This window comes from Aplidium turbinatum, chromosome 10 (assembly GCF_918807975.1).
Source record: "Aplidium turbinatum chromosome 10, kaAplTurb1.1, whole genome shotgun sequence".
Lineage (NCBI taxonomy): Eukaryota > Metazoa > Chordata > Ascidiacea > Aplousobranchia > Polyclinidae > Aplidium > Aplidium turbinatum.
The window spans coordinates 12211217-12227656 of record NC_137481.1 but is presented as its reverse complement, the minus strand read 5'-3'; the positions used below and the strand labels follow the sequence as shown (position 1 = coordinate 12227656).

The 16440-nt window shown below is 39.1% G+C and overlaps 1 protein-coding gene and 1 pseudogene across 2 annotated transcripts in view; both read right to left on the bottom strand.

Annotated features, from left to right (window-relative positions):
- LOC145778770 (uncharacterized) overlaps positions 1-2545 on the bottom strand; it is a 37665-nt gene extending 35120 nt beyond the window's left edge. For both annotated transcript variants that reach the window (XM_082590346.1, XM_082590347.1), the window contains exon 1: positions 2371-2545. In XM_082590346.1, coding sequence (XP_082446472.1) covers positions 2371-2539 — 169 coding nt within the window. In that variant the 5' untranslated portion in view covers positions 2540-2545. The remainder of the gene's footprint in view (positions 1-2370) is intronic.
- A 3539-nt stretch (positions 2546-6084) lies between these two features.
- LOC145778965 (uncharacterized) lies at positions 6085-15477 on the bottom strand (annotated as a pseudogene).
- Positions 15478-16440: the final 963 nt, after the last annotated feature.

The following is a 16440-nucleotide window of genomic DNA, read 5'->3' as shown; positions in this document are numbered from 1 at the left end:
CCTATCATCTTGCAAAGAAAATTGACTTTGAGAGGGTAATCAAGGCGTGGCGCAGTCAAACCCAATGCTTTACATTACCCTTTTGCAATTGAAGCTCTAAAGCCGTTTCTTAAATGCATGAAGTTGGAACCAAGAGCTTGATCGGAAGCTGCGTCAACGCTAAAGTAGCCTACAACTAGCAGTTTTAAATTTGTGACTGCTTTGCATTATGTGGGTTACGATCCTAAACAAGATTTACTAATGAATTTAATGAAATTAAAGCAAGATGTAATCTAAGTAAGAGAAAGCTGAGAAGAGTAGGCTACTACTCGCAAGCTAAAGTTGCAGTGGCAATTATAAATTTACAGTAAAAGAAAATGATTTTCTTTTCCTGAGGACAGAACGCTTATATAACTCCACTTAACTAGCTGAATCATTCAAAGGAAATGTATTTTACCGTACATTGCAAAGGGGATTCGATAGTTGTTGGAATTGACAAATGTATCAACAAACTCAAACATATCGTCGATGAGTTTGAAGTTCCATGAAAATTTCATCGTATATCTGTTGTGCAGTTGTGGGCATGTAGGACAAATTTAAACCATTTGTAGGCTACAACAATGACATTTTTCAAGAAATTTTGGATGAGTTGGTACTTTTGACAGAAAGCCACACAGCAAACTTCAGCTGCAAACTAGAACGAACCACCCCATATTTCGAAAGGTTTTTCCAAATAGTGTTGTGATGATTTTTTTTGTGTTCCGGTAGCTACCTCCAACGGTTGCGCTTTGAGAACGTGGTTTTAGCAATTGGGCTACTGAAATTTGTAAAGAATTGTTTGCGCTCCAGTAGGCCTATGATTCAAAACTGATTGAAAAGCCTAATTATACGTGTTGTGCATCAATTCAGACGTCGCAAAATTTTATCATTTGATGCTGTGATCCGTAACTTTGCATTGCAAAAAGTCCAAACAGGGTTTAATTAAATCAGGGATGTCCAAAGTCCGGCCAGCGGGCCAACTCCAGCCCACGAGACGTTTTTGTATGGCCCGCGCCTGTTGTTGTACAATGTGTTATTTTTGGCCTGCAGACACACAGAAATCATATAAATTCAACTTGCAGTTTGCAGAAAAATTATTGTAGCTGTTGGCCCGCGAACACTTATTACCAAATCTGGCAAGCGTGGGAAAAAGTTTGGATACTCCTGAAGTAAATGGTTGGTTGAACTATTTTCGTTGCCTGTAGGTTTATTGTGTGTTTAAAAAGCTTTCTAAACAAAATAGTTTGCCTCAATGACATTTTTGCTGCAAGTGTAATCCAATGATTATATTATTGATGATTTTTACATTGAACGAAGTTCTTTTCATGCTGAAGAAAGTAGGCTAATTTCAGCTTAACACGAACATGCAACATAAGATACAAATTAGTTGTATATTTGCTAAAGAATATTATGGGGCCCATTTTTCGTATTGTTTCCCGACCAGTGCTGACTTCTCTCGGAGGCCCTGCCCATCGGCCCCGCAATCAGCCATTTTGAGAAATGTTCTTCTGCTGTCCATACTGTTGACATTTGAAACTCCATTAGTATCACAAACCTTGCTTCTTACATCACTGATTAAAACAACTATATTGTCAATCATTGTTAGCCTATTTCTAATATTTTCTACAGATTTTTTTTTAATCCTATAGCTAAAATTTACTTTGGGGTCTTAAAATTAATATTTTGCCGCCATTATTTAGCCTACACAGTTGAGCTAGATCCTTTTTCTTTCACGTGCGCAACCTGAGATACATATCGCAGTGGTTTTCAACCTTTTTGGTGGAACGGAACCCAATGAAACATTCCAAAAGCTCGAGGAACCCCTGTTCAATAATTTAATTGCCTTATGCAAAAAACATCGTTTGATTAATATAACTAAATCAAAATACTCATGTTCAGATTTATTTATGTACAATACATGTAAAAATACAACTGTAAAAAATTACATTTATTCTAATAAATAATTCAATGAGAAATGATGATGATGATCTCTAACACGGTCACGGCGATTTAACCCACCGGTGTACAAACGATTAAACTGTCTGAAAGAACTCCTTGAAGCGAAGAAAACATGTCAGGTTAAAGGTAATTGCACCACAAGAAAACAACGAAAATTCCGGATCGCAGCGAACGTGTTAAAGTGTAGCAAATTTATTAATAGTCGCAAACCTAATCAATATTTGAATAAATTTAAACAATATGCATATTATAATAAAATAGACTCTCGGATTTGAATGTAAACTTGCGGAACCCTTAGATTTACTGGCGCAACCTTAGGGTTCCGCGGAACCCCGGTTGAAAACCACTGCTTTAGAGGCTATAGTGATCTATACGTAGGCCTACAATACGTACCTTTCAGAAACGAAAAGCAGCAAATTGGTTGTTTGAAGTTGATATCTTTTTGGATAAGACTTGCACTTGTACAGTTTTTGTTGCACTGAAGGTGAACATCTCCACCAAATACGACGGTTACGAAACATAACAAAAAACAAACTTTCATTTTTTTCATATCTGGTGTCATTTGTTGAAACTTACGTCTGCAATTTAAAATACGATAGTTTTTTTTACTGTTAGGCTGTAGAGCTACTGCGGTTTTACAGCTCACTGTACTTTATTTATGACAGCTAACTTAGCTTACCATACTTAGGCTATTTTACAAAGCTTAGGCCTACTTAACTTATTTACAACCAGTAAATCGGAAAATAATACTTGCTATATCATGACAGAATTCCCTTCAATTACGAAAAGAAAGAAGCGGCTAAACTCAAAGGTTAAAGTATGCTCTAGATCGAAATAATATACAGTAGATCTACTAAATACGGTACCGTACAAAAAATTTTGTACGGTCGCAAAAAAAAACTTTTAATATCTTCATTGACCTTGCTTTGTTGTTAAAGCTTTTAAGTTGCAAATTTCCATTCACTACAACCAAAATGAAAGGTTATGTTGCAGTTGCTTTGGAGATAACACAAATTGCAAAGTCTTGTGCAGTAGGCTAAATTCAAGATTGCCAAGCTGTAGGGAAGAGGACATTTGGTTACGTGGCCCTTCAAAATAAATTTACGTAGTCACTTTGTATTCGACCAAATTCATCAAATTAAAACTTGCCTTCTGTAGAAATTAGGGTTCCAAATTTCTAATATTTTTTTTCATGACCACACAACTGGAATTAGTTAATTTAATTATCAACTTGTTAAGTGGGCAAATTATTTACTTCGGAATAGTGCATAGCAGTAGCGTAGCCAGGAATTTTAAAAGGGGGGGGTTTTGCCCACCCAGCGGCGGGGGGTCTGGGAGGCCTCCCCCAGAAAATTTTGAAAAATTACTTTGAATTTGGTGCATTCTGAGAGCATTTTCAACAAAAATGTGGGTACGAATATTCCTGTAAAATGGTGCTGTCCGGTGGCATAGCAAAAGGATAAGATCATGTTTTCTTCGGCATTTTTCGGAAATAAAGCTAAGTCTTTATGTTTTTATGTTGCTAATTCCTGGCTGAGATGTTTGGTATTGGCAAAACTCGCTCTTTTAATGCAATTTTGTTTAAACTTAGGCATTTTTTTAGACTAAAAGCATCATTCTCAATATCGTGACGTCACACGCGTGCCAAAGGGGGGGGTTGTAACCCCCAACCCCCCCCCCCTTGGCTACGCCACTGGTGCATAGCATTTCTCGGTTTTTGAAGAGCAAATGAAGTACCGTATTTCTATCTTATAAATGCACTGCTAAAAAACACTTGTGCCCTATGCAATTTGTTAAGTAAAAAATATTTATTGAGGAAGCAAAGCGAGAAAATTTCTTTTTCGGTATTTGAAATGAACGTGACCAAGTGACCCCTGGATTCTGTACCGTAGCCTACTGGTACTGGGAGTAACAATGATTGACACAGCTGAAATTTGCCGGACTTATAACCCTGTCATACTTTTCTATGTCATAATAATAATAATTAATCGTTTATAAATACGTTTTTACCTAATTAAATTGGGCTAAAGTAAAGTTTGAAATTGTTACGCGATACATCTAGCCTACCTATCGTTATTTCACAAAACACTATAGTACCGTATGTAGACTACTTGAGCACTAAACGTTGATCGACCCGTGGTATTATAGTGCTTAAAGTCTACTCACTAGTGTTCTGTCAGAGTTTCCCATTAACTTCACATTTAGAAATGTTTTATTAAGCTACATCAGCTGCCGACTTAAGCATTAAACGTTGATAGACTGGTGGCATAGAGCTCGTTGAAGCTTTTCAAAACATTTCAAAATTTAAAGTTGATGGAAAACTCCTCACAGCTTTTATGTTGCGCATAGTTATCACATGAGTCAATACAACGTACAGTAGCCTACATTGACGCACAGTCACAGTTTTGAAAGAAAATATTTTCCGATCTATTGCTTGCTGGTTAATGCTGTGATACTGACATCTTTTTCAATTGCCTTGCCGAGGCATTGACGGCCTCAGATGAATAATTAGACCAAGTATTCCCATGATGTGTTGTAACTTATAAACGATTGTTTCTGCCTTGTTAAATTGTTTCTGATGAGTTTCTGTGTTTGCCCGGTGCCGCTTTCCAAGAACTTTACCAGTTATAGAGATATGCTTCAGTTTTTGCATTCTTATTACACGGCCGGCCGAGAAATTTATATTGTCTTGTTTTAATATTTTTAAACAGAGATCTGGTTTGATGCACTTGTTGCTAAACTTGTTTATTTGTCTTCTTTACAAGCCATGAAATACGTTAATTTTCAGTCAAATTTTAAGCTGCATGTTGTCATGGCCAGTGTATAAAGATCGCCATGGTTTCTATGAAATATAAAACGCACATTTCAATCTAATGCAATTTAGTGCCCATGGCAGCGATGTTTTTATTTTAGCATAACCCACGCGATTTTTTTGGGTTTGTGAGTGGTAGTGTGTATGGAAAATTCCTTATAAATTCGCTATAGAGTTAAAACACGCAGGCCTGTGAGGTTAAAGTGATGTGACTGACCTAGGAAAAAGTTGCATTTTTGTTGGTTTACAAGGCACATGACCAAGTGTCTCCCCGGGTCCACTACTACTGTAGCCTACTTGTTCTATCTTTATTTCAGCTTCAGATACATTTTAACTAAAGCGCAGGGGCGTTGACAGGGGGTCTAGGTGGTACTTTTGGACCCGGCCCCGGAATGTTTAGGAGGCCCGGATTTAAAAGATTCCCCGCGACTTCAAACACTGTGCTGCGTTTGAAAATTTTTTTGCAAAGGTCAAAGATGTTTTAAGTATTTCTGAATCAATTTTTTGCGCTGAAGTCAAAAATGCAACCAGTTTTTTTCAATCAGGTCAAGTTTTTTTTTTATCACATATTTAATTATGCTAGCTTTGGTCATTATTGTGCACAGAGAAACTAATTTCTGTGGTAGCTTAATTGGTCATGCATTTGTCAATTTTCGCAAGATGGTATTTTTATTTGAATGCAAGGTTTTTGCAATGACAGCCATTTTAAATACTACAAAAATATAATGACACAGTTGAAATAAAGGCACTTACAACTAACCAAGAAAGTTTCCTAACACATAATTTTGTTCAACGGCGATCAACCTAACAGCAGAAGTTAATATGTACACTATAATAGACACGTAAACACTTAACATCACAAATGTGTTTTAAATGCAATGTGTGAAATAAAAACGAAGTGTTCAAAATAGCTTAACACAGAAAACGTTGTTCGGCACATGATGATATTCCGACGACAAATACAATAACAATATAAATACAAATGATTTATGCTGACAAAAATTGTTGCTTCAAAGATTTTCTTCTATGTGTGGAATTGGGAAGATTTCTTTTTAAGCACCAACAGTAATCTGCAAGCATGTTTACGTCCCAGTATCCTTGGTACCTTTCTTCCATCTGGCGAAGGTCTTCGTGGAACCTCTCTCCATGTTCTTCGCTGTAGTCACCACAGTTGTCAGGAAAGTAATCCGAATGCGAACTCAGAAAGTGCATTTTCACAGACATCCGGGCTCCAAGGGTTGAAAGCTTTCAAGCAGCTCTTTAACCTGTGCTTCGTAATCAGGGCTTCTATGCTTCTATTCTTTGATGAGATTTAAATCTCGTGTTAGGTCATTCAGCTCAAGCTGAGTAAGAGGCTTGGGTTGGCTTGTAGTTTGCTCTGCATCCCATGTGTCTTGTTCACTTGCTTCGCTCTCTGCAGATGAAGAACACTCCATTTCACTTATTTTTCCAGGTGGTTCTGGAACAGGCATACCGGGGCCACGTAATACTGATTTCATGGCTGAAGGAACATCAGGGTACTTCACATATTGTTTGTTCTTCCAGTTTATTCCTGAAATGAAAAAGTACACTGTTACTCTTAAATCAAACAATAAATGAAAATGCCTCCATACAGTACAAGTATCAGCATACCTTGTAAGTTGGTCATGCGAAAATAACAATCAGTGACATGGTCTTTTCCTTCACTCCATACCATAAGAATATCAAAAGGAAAGCTCTTTATTTTCATTAGGCTCCATATTCTCAAGCTTTCAACGAATGCTCTACAACAAGGGTCTCAAACACGCGGCCCGCGGGCCGCATGCGGCCCTCGAGGACTTTTGGTGCGGCCCGCGATGCCTTTTTAAACTTTGAAATAATTCATAATCACAGTAAATATTTTTCTCTATAGAAAGATAAAATGCTCAAAAAACCTGAAAATGCCCATCAAACTTCAGACGACTTTTTAACACTACTGTCGCGCCATTTTTGCGTACGGGAAACTCGTATTGTTACATCGCAATCACATTGCTTATTCACTCATTGTGTCATAATTGCAATAGTGTAGTAAGTTTGGCACTTGCTGAAGTCAATTCTTGAACAGTTTAGTTCTTTCCGCGTTTTTGAAAGTTGATTGCAAGATTTTAGCTCGTCCGTCGTTTCGTTTGCGTGTTTTTTGTTTTTCTTTTTCGTTTTTTTTTGCGTTGGTACAACGTTTTTCATCTCTTTGTTCTTACTAATTTTTCTTGCAATCTAACGTTCTTGGTGTGTTCTTACTGCTGTACAGTATCTGTGTTATTGCGTTTTCACTGTGTTATTTTGTTTATTGGTTTGTTTTGAATCTTTACCCTCGGACTAACAAAGCCTTGATAGGTTATTCCTGGTAGTTTCGCATACTTGTAAGAGGCTCTTGACGCAGGGCCGGTTACCGAGATTGTCAGAGTGAAGTTTTTCGATTGTTGAAGTATTGTTGTCGGAAATTGTTTCATCCATTAGGTGCCGCTGAATGGAGAGCAGTCCTGAAATGTGTTGTTTAAGTGCACACCTCGAGAGTCGAACCTGCGCCGCTTGATCTTAAGTGGAGCGCGTAACTACTGAGCTAACGGAGAGACAATTGACTTCTTATTGTGTGGTGCGGCCCTCGAGTCGATTTACAAGTGTTCATTTGGCCCTCAGTGCAATTTGAGTTTGAGACCCTTGCTCTACAACATATGTGCGGAGCAAATGTCTTATCCTGATCGCCTAGTTTTATTCCAAAATACTCATAATATGCTTTCTTAACAAACTGTATAATTTTTGCTTGGCGACTGTGCAGGGTGACCTTGCCACACAACAGAACCTGTCTGCATCATTTTTGCATTTTATCATTGTACTGTAAAAACAAAGCTTATCATTATTACACAAACGTGTCAAATGTACTGACGTGGTAAAGTATTGAGTGCACATAAGTCTTTACATAGCTAATTTCCAAATAAAATACAATAACTATCATCTTTACTGCACACTAACGCAGCCTGTAAAAACCAGTTCATATGTTTAACTTTTCAAGCATCGGGTGCATTCCTCATGTTCTTCTCATTGTGATGTCACTGAAGTTTCATCAAAACTTAATTCATTTGCTAAATCATTTTTATGACATCACAAATCTCAATCGCAAGACGCTGAAAGCAGCAGTTGTCGAAAATTTGAAATGTAATTTGCCAAAAAACTAGACCTGATGGAAGAAAACAGATAACAGTTTTGGATTCAGCATCAAAAAGTACACACCGTCAATCAGGCGCGAATCTAAGAGTTTTTTTCGGGGGGGGGGGGGGGGGGGGGCCAGAAAATTTGAAAATCAATTAAAAAGAAAGAAAAAGCTAAACAGATATGAACAATGATACTACGACATATACGATATGCTAGAAAATAGACATTAAAACAACCATTTTCATCAATTGTGATGCAGAGGGACTAATATCAGCTGTTTAGAAGCATATCAAACCATTTGATGCGGAAACATACAATTTTTCACAAAATTTCGGGGGGGCCCGGGCCCCCTGGGCCGCCCCCATAAATCCGCGCCTGCCGTCAATACTTTAGTAACCTTAAAATTAACGCAGCACAGTGTTATCAATATCTTAATATAATCATATCTAAAGGAATTGCCATCAGAGGTTAAAACAGCCACTTCAGCAGTCAGATGGTAAAGTACCGGGCCCCCTTCCGGGTATAGTGATTTCCCCAACCACGATTTTTTGATAGCAAGGATTTTGCGGTTTACGGAGAAATCCCTAATGCGTAATTGCGCAGTTGGCAGTGTTGGGCGCGATAACTCATTTTTCAGTTGAGCGATAACGATAATCGATAAACGAAAAATGCCTGAAGCGATAACGATAAACAACAAAACCAAAAAAAAGTTAAGCGATAACGATAAACGATAAAATTATAGCCGATAATGTCCGATAACGATAATTTTTTTTCTTGATTAGCGCTGCCCCATCCCATGGGTGGCCGGTCGATTGGTCGAAAGACATTTGGTCGACAGTCATTTGGTCGACAGGACGTTTGGTCGACAGACAATTGGTCGACAGACATTTGGTCGACAGGACATTTGGTCGACAGGACATTTGGTCGACAAGACATTTGGTCGACAAGACATTTGGTCGACAAGACATTTGGTCGACAGACATTTGGTCGACAGACATTTGGTCGACAAGACATTTGGTCGACAGGACATTTGGGTTACAGTTAGGGTTAGGTTAGGTTAGAGTTAGGGCTAGGGTCAGGGTTAGGTTAGGATTAGGGTTAGGTTAGGGTTAGGTTAGGGTAAGGGTTAGGTTAGGGTAAGGGTTAGGTTAGGGTAAGGGTTAGGTTAGGGTAAGGGTTAGGTTAGGGTAAGGGTTAGGTTAGGGTTAGGTTAGGGTTAGGTTAGGGTTAGGTTAGGGTTAGGTTAGGGTTAGGTTAGGGTTAGGTTAGGGTTAGGTTAGGGTTAGGTTAGGGTTAGGTTAGGGTTAGGTTAGGGTTAGGTTAGGGTTAGGTTAGGGTTAGGTTAGGGTTAGGTTAGGTTAGGGTTAGGTTAGGGTTAGGTTAGGGTTAGGTTAGGGTTAGGTTAGGGTTAGGTTAGGGTTAGGTTAGGGTTAGGTTAGGTTAGGGTTAGGTTAGGGTTAGGGTTAGGTTAGGGTTAGGTTAGGGTTAGGGTTAGGTTAGGGTTAGGTTAGGGTTAGTTAACCCTAAAATGAATCGTTCTGTCGACCAAATGTCCTGTCGACGAAATATCTTGTCGACCAAATGTCTGTCGACCAATTGTTTGTCGACCAAACGTCCTGTCGACCAAATGTCTGTCGACCAAATGTCTGTCGACCAAACGTCCTGTCGACCAAATGTCTGTCGACCAAATGACTGTCGACCAATTGTCTTTCGACCAATTGACCGGGTACCATCCCATGCAGCACGAACTGTTTTCATCAACATGACGAAAAATCGAACATAATAGGGACAAAGGAAACAAAACGTTTTGTAAGTTATGCATGAATAGAATCGCAACAGCGGCAGTGGGTATCGAATCTTCAACCTCTTGTTCCAAAATCAAACCACTGAGGTAACCGCCGTGCTTATAATTATACCTTCAGATACCAGTTGGATGCTTTTATCAATTGAGTTACACTGCCGCTTACGTGCAGTAGGCAAAATAATTAAATCAAATAAAAATGCCATAAAAAATTCCAAACTTTGTATTTTGCTTTCTGCTTAAAAGTCAGCAATAATTGAAAAAATTCCAAAAAATGCAAAATGCTTGAAAATTTATCAGTAATCTTAAGCGTAATTGGTAGTAAAAATGTGCATACTGTGAAATCCATCAAGCTTGTCAAATTAGTCGTGTTTGTTTTAGAACAATAATATAATTATCGCAATTCACTGATAATTTCAGATATTTTTTTTTGTTTCTTTGTGAACACTATCATTAAAGCAATGGCAGAATGCTGAGTTGTTGAGATAAGAATTACAATATGGGCACACTGTATTAGTGGGAATAAAAATATTTGATTGAGGTAGGCTATGTCGCATAGGTAAATGAGAAAGGTTATACTGTTATTAGATTGAATCTGTATTCAATTTTAGTTTCATTAACTAGGTGGCAGTAAAAATATTACTTTTCATGATCTTTCCATTTGTGTGTTGATCCGAAATAAAATTTATCGGCGATTATCGGCGATAATCAAATATTGCCTTTGGCGATAACGATAAACAATAACTGAAAAAATAATTGAGCGATAACGATAGGCGATAAAAATTTATTGCCGATAATTGTCGCCGGTAAATTATCGCCGATAATTATCGCCGGTAAATTATCGCCGATAATGCCCATCACTGGGCGGAAATTTGTGGATACAACAAATCTTTGAGAATATAATAATATACGGTATAAATGATATTCCTCTTAATTTTCTACTTTGAACGGCATGTGTCATCCTCTTTTTAACAGCACATCAATAAAAGTTTGTACACAACCTTTATATTGTCGATGAAGGGGGCCCGAAAATAAATTGGTACCGGGCCCGAGAAATCCTGTCAACGTCCTTGCTAACGCTTCACTGCTGTCCACGTGACAATAGGCTGAAGCCAAGCCATCGATGAAAATATGTAGCAATCGCTTTTTTCTTTTCTCGCATGAGCTTTTTTTCACACTTCTGCAAAACAAAAAGCGCTTGCTGTTGCCTTATGCAGAGAAGGCGAACTCCGTTTTGGGTTCGGTAAAAGCGTTGAAAGAAAGCAAAAACCGAATCAGGCTATTTTCAAGTAAATGTCGCAGAATAACATGAAACTTGTCGATTAGTGTACAGAATTTTTAGTAGGCCTACTTTTTGCTGTCAAGATATGTTTGAGAAACTGCCTCGGTAACTCGGAAGAAAGTTTTCATCGATAGCTTTTATTTCTGTCACGAAACATCAGCGCAGTTGCTTGTGTATCTAACTAAGTGACAGCTCAACTTCTCGCCTTGAGCGCAATTTCAAAACACTAGCTTCCATATTGATACGTAAACTGTCAGCTCTACAAATAGCCTTAGGATCGTCTACTCTACCCGGTGGATTGCTGGTAGCTTTTTTTGTAAATTTCATATATCTTTCGAAGCAGCATAAGCATTTTTCTATGAAATATGTTGTGGTTTGTTATTTTAGTGACCTTCTGGAAAACACATAGAGTAGCCTATTTTAGCCCATTAGGCCAAAACATCAAAACTAGGCCTACCACAAAGGGAAACACTTTTTTTCTTTCCAAGATTTTATTTCCAAGAGCCGCCACTGAAAGTCATGTAAAAGCACTCTTGAATAACAAGATCGGCCCTATCACTATAAAATTAAAAAATCTAATGTAACCTACCTTACTATAAATCTAAGCTGACTTGTCCGCATGTTGTAGCCTATGTGCTTTTTAACAACAACGCGGCTAATTGTAACTGGCAACAACACAATTGGTGCTTTCTTCTACATGGAACGATAGGCTTTGAAATGCTGGAGATGAATAGGTTTTACGCAGTAGGTTTTGTTTATCTGCGTTGCGGTGTATTTGATAACAACAGCGACAGGTGAAATTTGATCTCAGGAATCGAAGTTTTGAAAGTGGACACACCATCTTATTCACATAGGCTCCCCGTATCTTTGTTTGCTCTTTCAAATAAATTAAGCACAATCTTTTCAATGTTTTGTGTGTTGTAAAAGATGGGCAGTAACTACGGTAGTTACAAAAGTAACTACAGTAGCAGGCGCGAATCTAAGAGTTTTTTTCGGGGGGGGGGGAGGGGCCCAGAAAATTTGAAAATCAATTAAAAAGAAAGAAAAAGCTAAACAGATATGAACAATGATACTACGACATATACGATATGCTAGAAAATAGACATTATTAAAACAACCATTTTTATCAATTGTGATGCCGAGGGACTAATATCAGCTGTTTAGAAGCATATCAAACCATTTGATGCGGAAACATACAATTTTTCACAAAATTTCAGGGGGGCCAGGGCCCCCTGGGCCCCCCTCATAAATCCGCGCCTGTACAGTAGCCTAGTTACTTTTTGAGTAACTGTAACGCTAGGATAAAAATAAATAATAATAACTAACTAACTAGTAACTGCGTTACTATTTTCCAAAAGCAACGAAACGCGGTAACTATAGTTCCTATTTTAGCACGTTTTCAACAGGTAGGTCTACAAGTTACTTTTATATTGAAATTTCAGTTTCTAATTGGCGTCCATTTCTCTGCACGTGTTTGTGTCATGCTTTATGCATGTTCGCTGCGTGCATTCTTCTCGCAACTGCATCGGCGCAGCACTGCGCATGCGCGGTGCTACTTTTGTTTTGTGGTCTTGTGGAGAAGGGTTGCTATATTGGCGAATCTATCGCCAAAATCCAGAAATCTGGCGATTTTTTAAGACGTTTGGCTTCATATTTACGGTTTGGCGATCTGGCTCTGTTTTGGCGATTTTTGATAACTGATTTGGCTAAATTAATTGTTTTTGGCGATTAATCAATATGTAGGCTACCAAAGACAGGCAAGATTGATTCATTGAATCTTTATCCTCGGACTGGGAAAGCTTCTGCAGAGCTTTAGGCTATCCTGGCAGTTTGGCATACTTGCAGAGGCTTTGAATGACTGACGTAGGCAGGGCCGTAGCAACAAAGAACGTGGCCACCTCCGAACATAAGCCCGGGGCCCCTTACAACGCATAAACTGGAACGTGGTATTTATTTTACACAATATACAGGGTTCATATTATGTATAGCCTACATAGTAGAGGGCAAGTTCTTCTAATTAGCGAACTAACGCTTTGGTTAGTGGATTAGCATTTCCGCTAATATTTATAAATATCAGTGACGTTCGGTGGCTTAAACCGTTGGGAAAGCAACTTGTAAATATGTTGCAGCAAGGTAGTAGGCCTAGGCACGAAGGGCGTAACCGTCGGGCGAAGCCCGAAGGTGTGTTGCCGAAGGCAACACTTCCAGCGGGGGATCTGGGGGGCCTCCCCCAGAAATTTTTGAAAAACATTTCCAATTTGATGCGCTCTGAGAGCATTTTCAAAACAAATCAAACATAAAAATCTGTCAAATTGTGCTTCGCCTATGTCGTGATCATGCATCCATTTAATGTTTAGAAGTCATGAACAATCTTAATTTTAACGTTGCAGGACCAAAATCCAGTGTTAGACATGGAATAATAGTTGTCTAAATATTTAATTCGTCATGAATGTTCATTCTCAGATATTCAGTTAGGCCTACACTACAAAAACTAACACTTAGGCCTAAACATTACAACCGCAAGCAATTTGTACAAAAAGCTGGATAAGTTTGCCTCCTGCGTCTTAACAAACTAAATATTGCATCCGCACCTGAACGTTCATTGGCGAAGTAACGTTACATCAACGCTGTAAAAAGGGCAAAGGCATGACTATGAAAGCTAGTAGGCTAAAGTACAGTACATGGCGATGGCGAGGAGACATCAAAAAACAGCAACAATTATTTCGGCATTATGATGCTTGTGCTGTGTACCGTGACGAGACACCATTCTGACGAGTTAGTCTAGCCGCTCTAGCGAATGTATGCATTGACGTCACTGGGAAAGCAAGACTCACCTGGTCTCACCATAACACATCTGATTGGCTAAGCAGCTGGTGACGTTTTGCAAAACGAGTGATGATTGGATAAAACGAAGGCGTTTTTTGACATTTTTGAATCTGGGTAAGCAACTTTGATAGTTGCTTACCTTGGAGCCTCAGTGATTGTTTCTGACAGAAGCGTTTGCGTTAATTGGCATTTATAGGCAAGACATGCAGTTTGGTGAGGATTTAGACTACTCACAAGCGTTACGAGTAATTCTAGTCACGAATACAGTAATTTTCAAGTTAAAATAGACATGATAAAAATAATAAGAAGTTAAACCTAGAATTCAGTCATTACACTTTGCATAGTTTTCGCTCAGGTAAGCACTGCTTTCCTTGCTTTCCCTCACCGATCGTCACTGATAAATATTAGCGGACTTGTTAGCGAAAGTAAATTTATTGGAAATCCGTTGATTTCTTTGTTGAAAGCTAACCTTTACATTAGCTGCGCCCACCGCGGTGCATACATAGGTCTACACTCTACAGTGACAGTGTGTAGGGCCTACATATATTTCATAATTACGCAAAACGCTTCTTTCCAGCCTTGTTCTGCCCAAATTGTAGGCTACTGGGTCATAATCCAGGGATCTGGCAATCTTGTTTTCGATGGTAGGCCTAATTGCAAGAGCAGAAAGCCTGTCATCTGTCATGGTTGAGCGCAGGATATTCTTGATCAGTTTTATTTCTGCTGAAGGTCCTTTCAACGCTGGCGACAGTAACTGGTGTGGTCGGTTAGAAGAATTCTGATGCAAATGCAAAGATTCGGATATATCTCCTGAAGGCTGTTCTAGTGTTCTTGCACGTTAAAAAAATGCTTGCTGTGACAAGTCCTCTCCCTTTCTCGATGACATAAATAAAACGATTCAATTCCATTATTAGTTCGTTGGCATCAATGTATCCCATTTTTCATTTAAATTTTTTACAGTGATTGTCCAGTTCCATTGTCCGCCCTGTTAGCTCAGTGGTTACGTGCCCGCTCAAGACCACGCGCCGCAAGTTCGACTCTCGGGGTGTGTGCTTGAGCAACGCATTTCAGGACTGCTCTCCATTCAGCGGCACCTAGGGAATGGAATAATTTCCTGGCAACAGCACTTCAATAATCGGAAAACTTCACTCTGCGAATCTCGGCAACCGGCCCTACGTCAAGAGCCTCTACAAGTATGCGAAACTACCAGGAATAACCAACCAATCAAGGCTTTGTCAGTCCGAGGATAAAGATTCAAAACCAACCAACCCAACCATTTTCTCTGAGACACTTCTTCAGGCTGCTACCGTTGTGCATAAATTCGAACAACTTGTTCCACTCCACAAATTGGTCAAAGCGCGAAGAAACAGAAGACATGGCCTGATCAGTGAGAACAAGAAAAAATTGCGATTTGAATTTTTCTGCAGCAGAAAGACGACTCGAATCATCAGCACCTTCGTAACCAAACATTCTCTTCCTACGTCGCACCGTGATTTTTGGAAACACCTGCTCAATACCAATAAGCTCTGCTATTTTGCGTGTATTTGTGACCACGTGGTTATATCCTGTATTTCGATAGTCTTCCAAAAACTTTGTCGGAGGGGCCCTCATTCCTTGCGGGGCCCCCTCCGATCGAAGGGTTCGGAGAGCGGTTGCTACGCCTCTGGACGCAGGCCTGGTCACCGAGCTTGGCAGAGTGCAGTTTCCGATTGTTGAAGTCTTGTTGCCGGAGAACCAGCGCCGCTTGATCTTGAAGCTTCTTCAAGAATAGGCCTATCTGTCTGCCCCGTTAGCTCAGTGGTTACGCGCCCGGCGCCCATTCAGGACTGCTCTCCAGTCCATTCAGTACTGCTCTCCAGTCCATTCAGTGGCACCTAGTAAATGGAATAATTTCCCGGCAACAAGACCAACAATCGCAAAACTTCACTCTGCCAATCTCGGTAACCGGCCCTGCGTCAAGAGCCTCTACAAGTAGGCCTATGCGAAACTACCAGTAATAACCTATCAAGGCTTTGTCAGTCCGAGGATAAAGATTCAAAACCAATGAACCAATATCTTTTACATATTTACAAATAGTTTAACAGTCAAACGGTTTCGGTTTAACTTAAGCCCTCATCAGAAATCTGAAAATATTTATAAAAATGCAATAAATTTCAACTTCTTGAAGGTAACTAACTAAGTGACCAGAAGCATCAAGAAACACGCAGCGATTAGAAGAAATTGCTTTTAATCGCTGCGTGTTTTTGATGCTTATAGTCAGTTAGTTAGTTACCTTCAAGAAGTTAAAATTTATTGCCTTTAGTCAGGGCCGGATTTAGACTATGAGAGGCCCTAGGCTATTCCATTTGTGAGGCCCCTCCCTATTTTTGAGCTCAGAATTTCTCTCTAAACAACATCACATGTCATTGCTTAGGCTAATGTTAAAAATATGAGTGCATTAAACTCTTCGTTCTTTTCATTTTCCACATTCATGGGTGCAAATTTTTAATTAAAAGAATAAAAATTTAGTTAAGGTAGTTTTGCTTTTGATTATAATTTTTTTGATCAAACAACCGTTACAATAATTGTAAAATT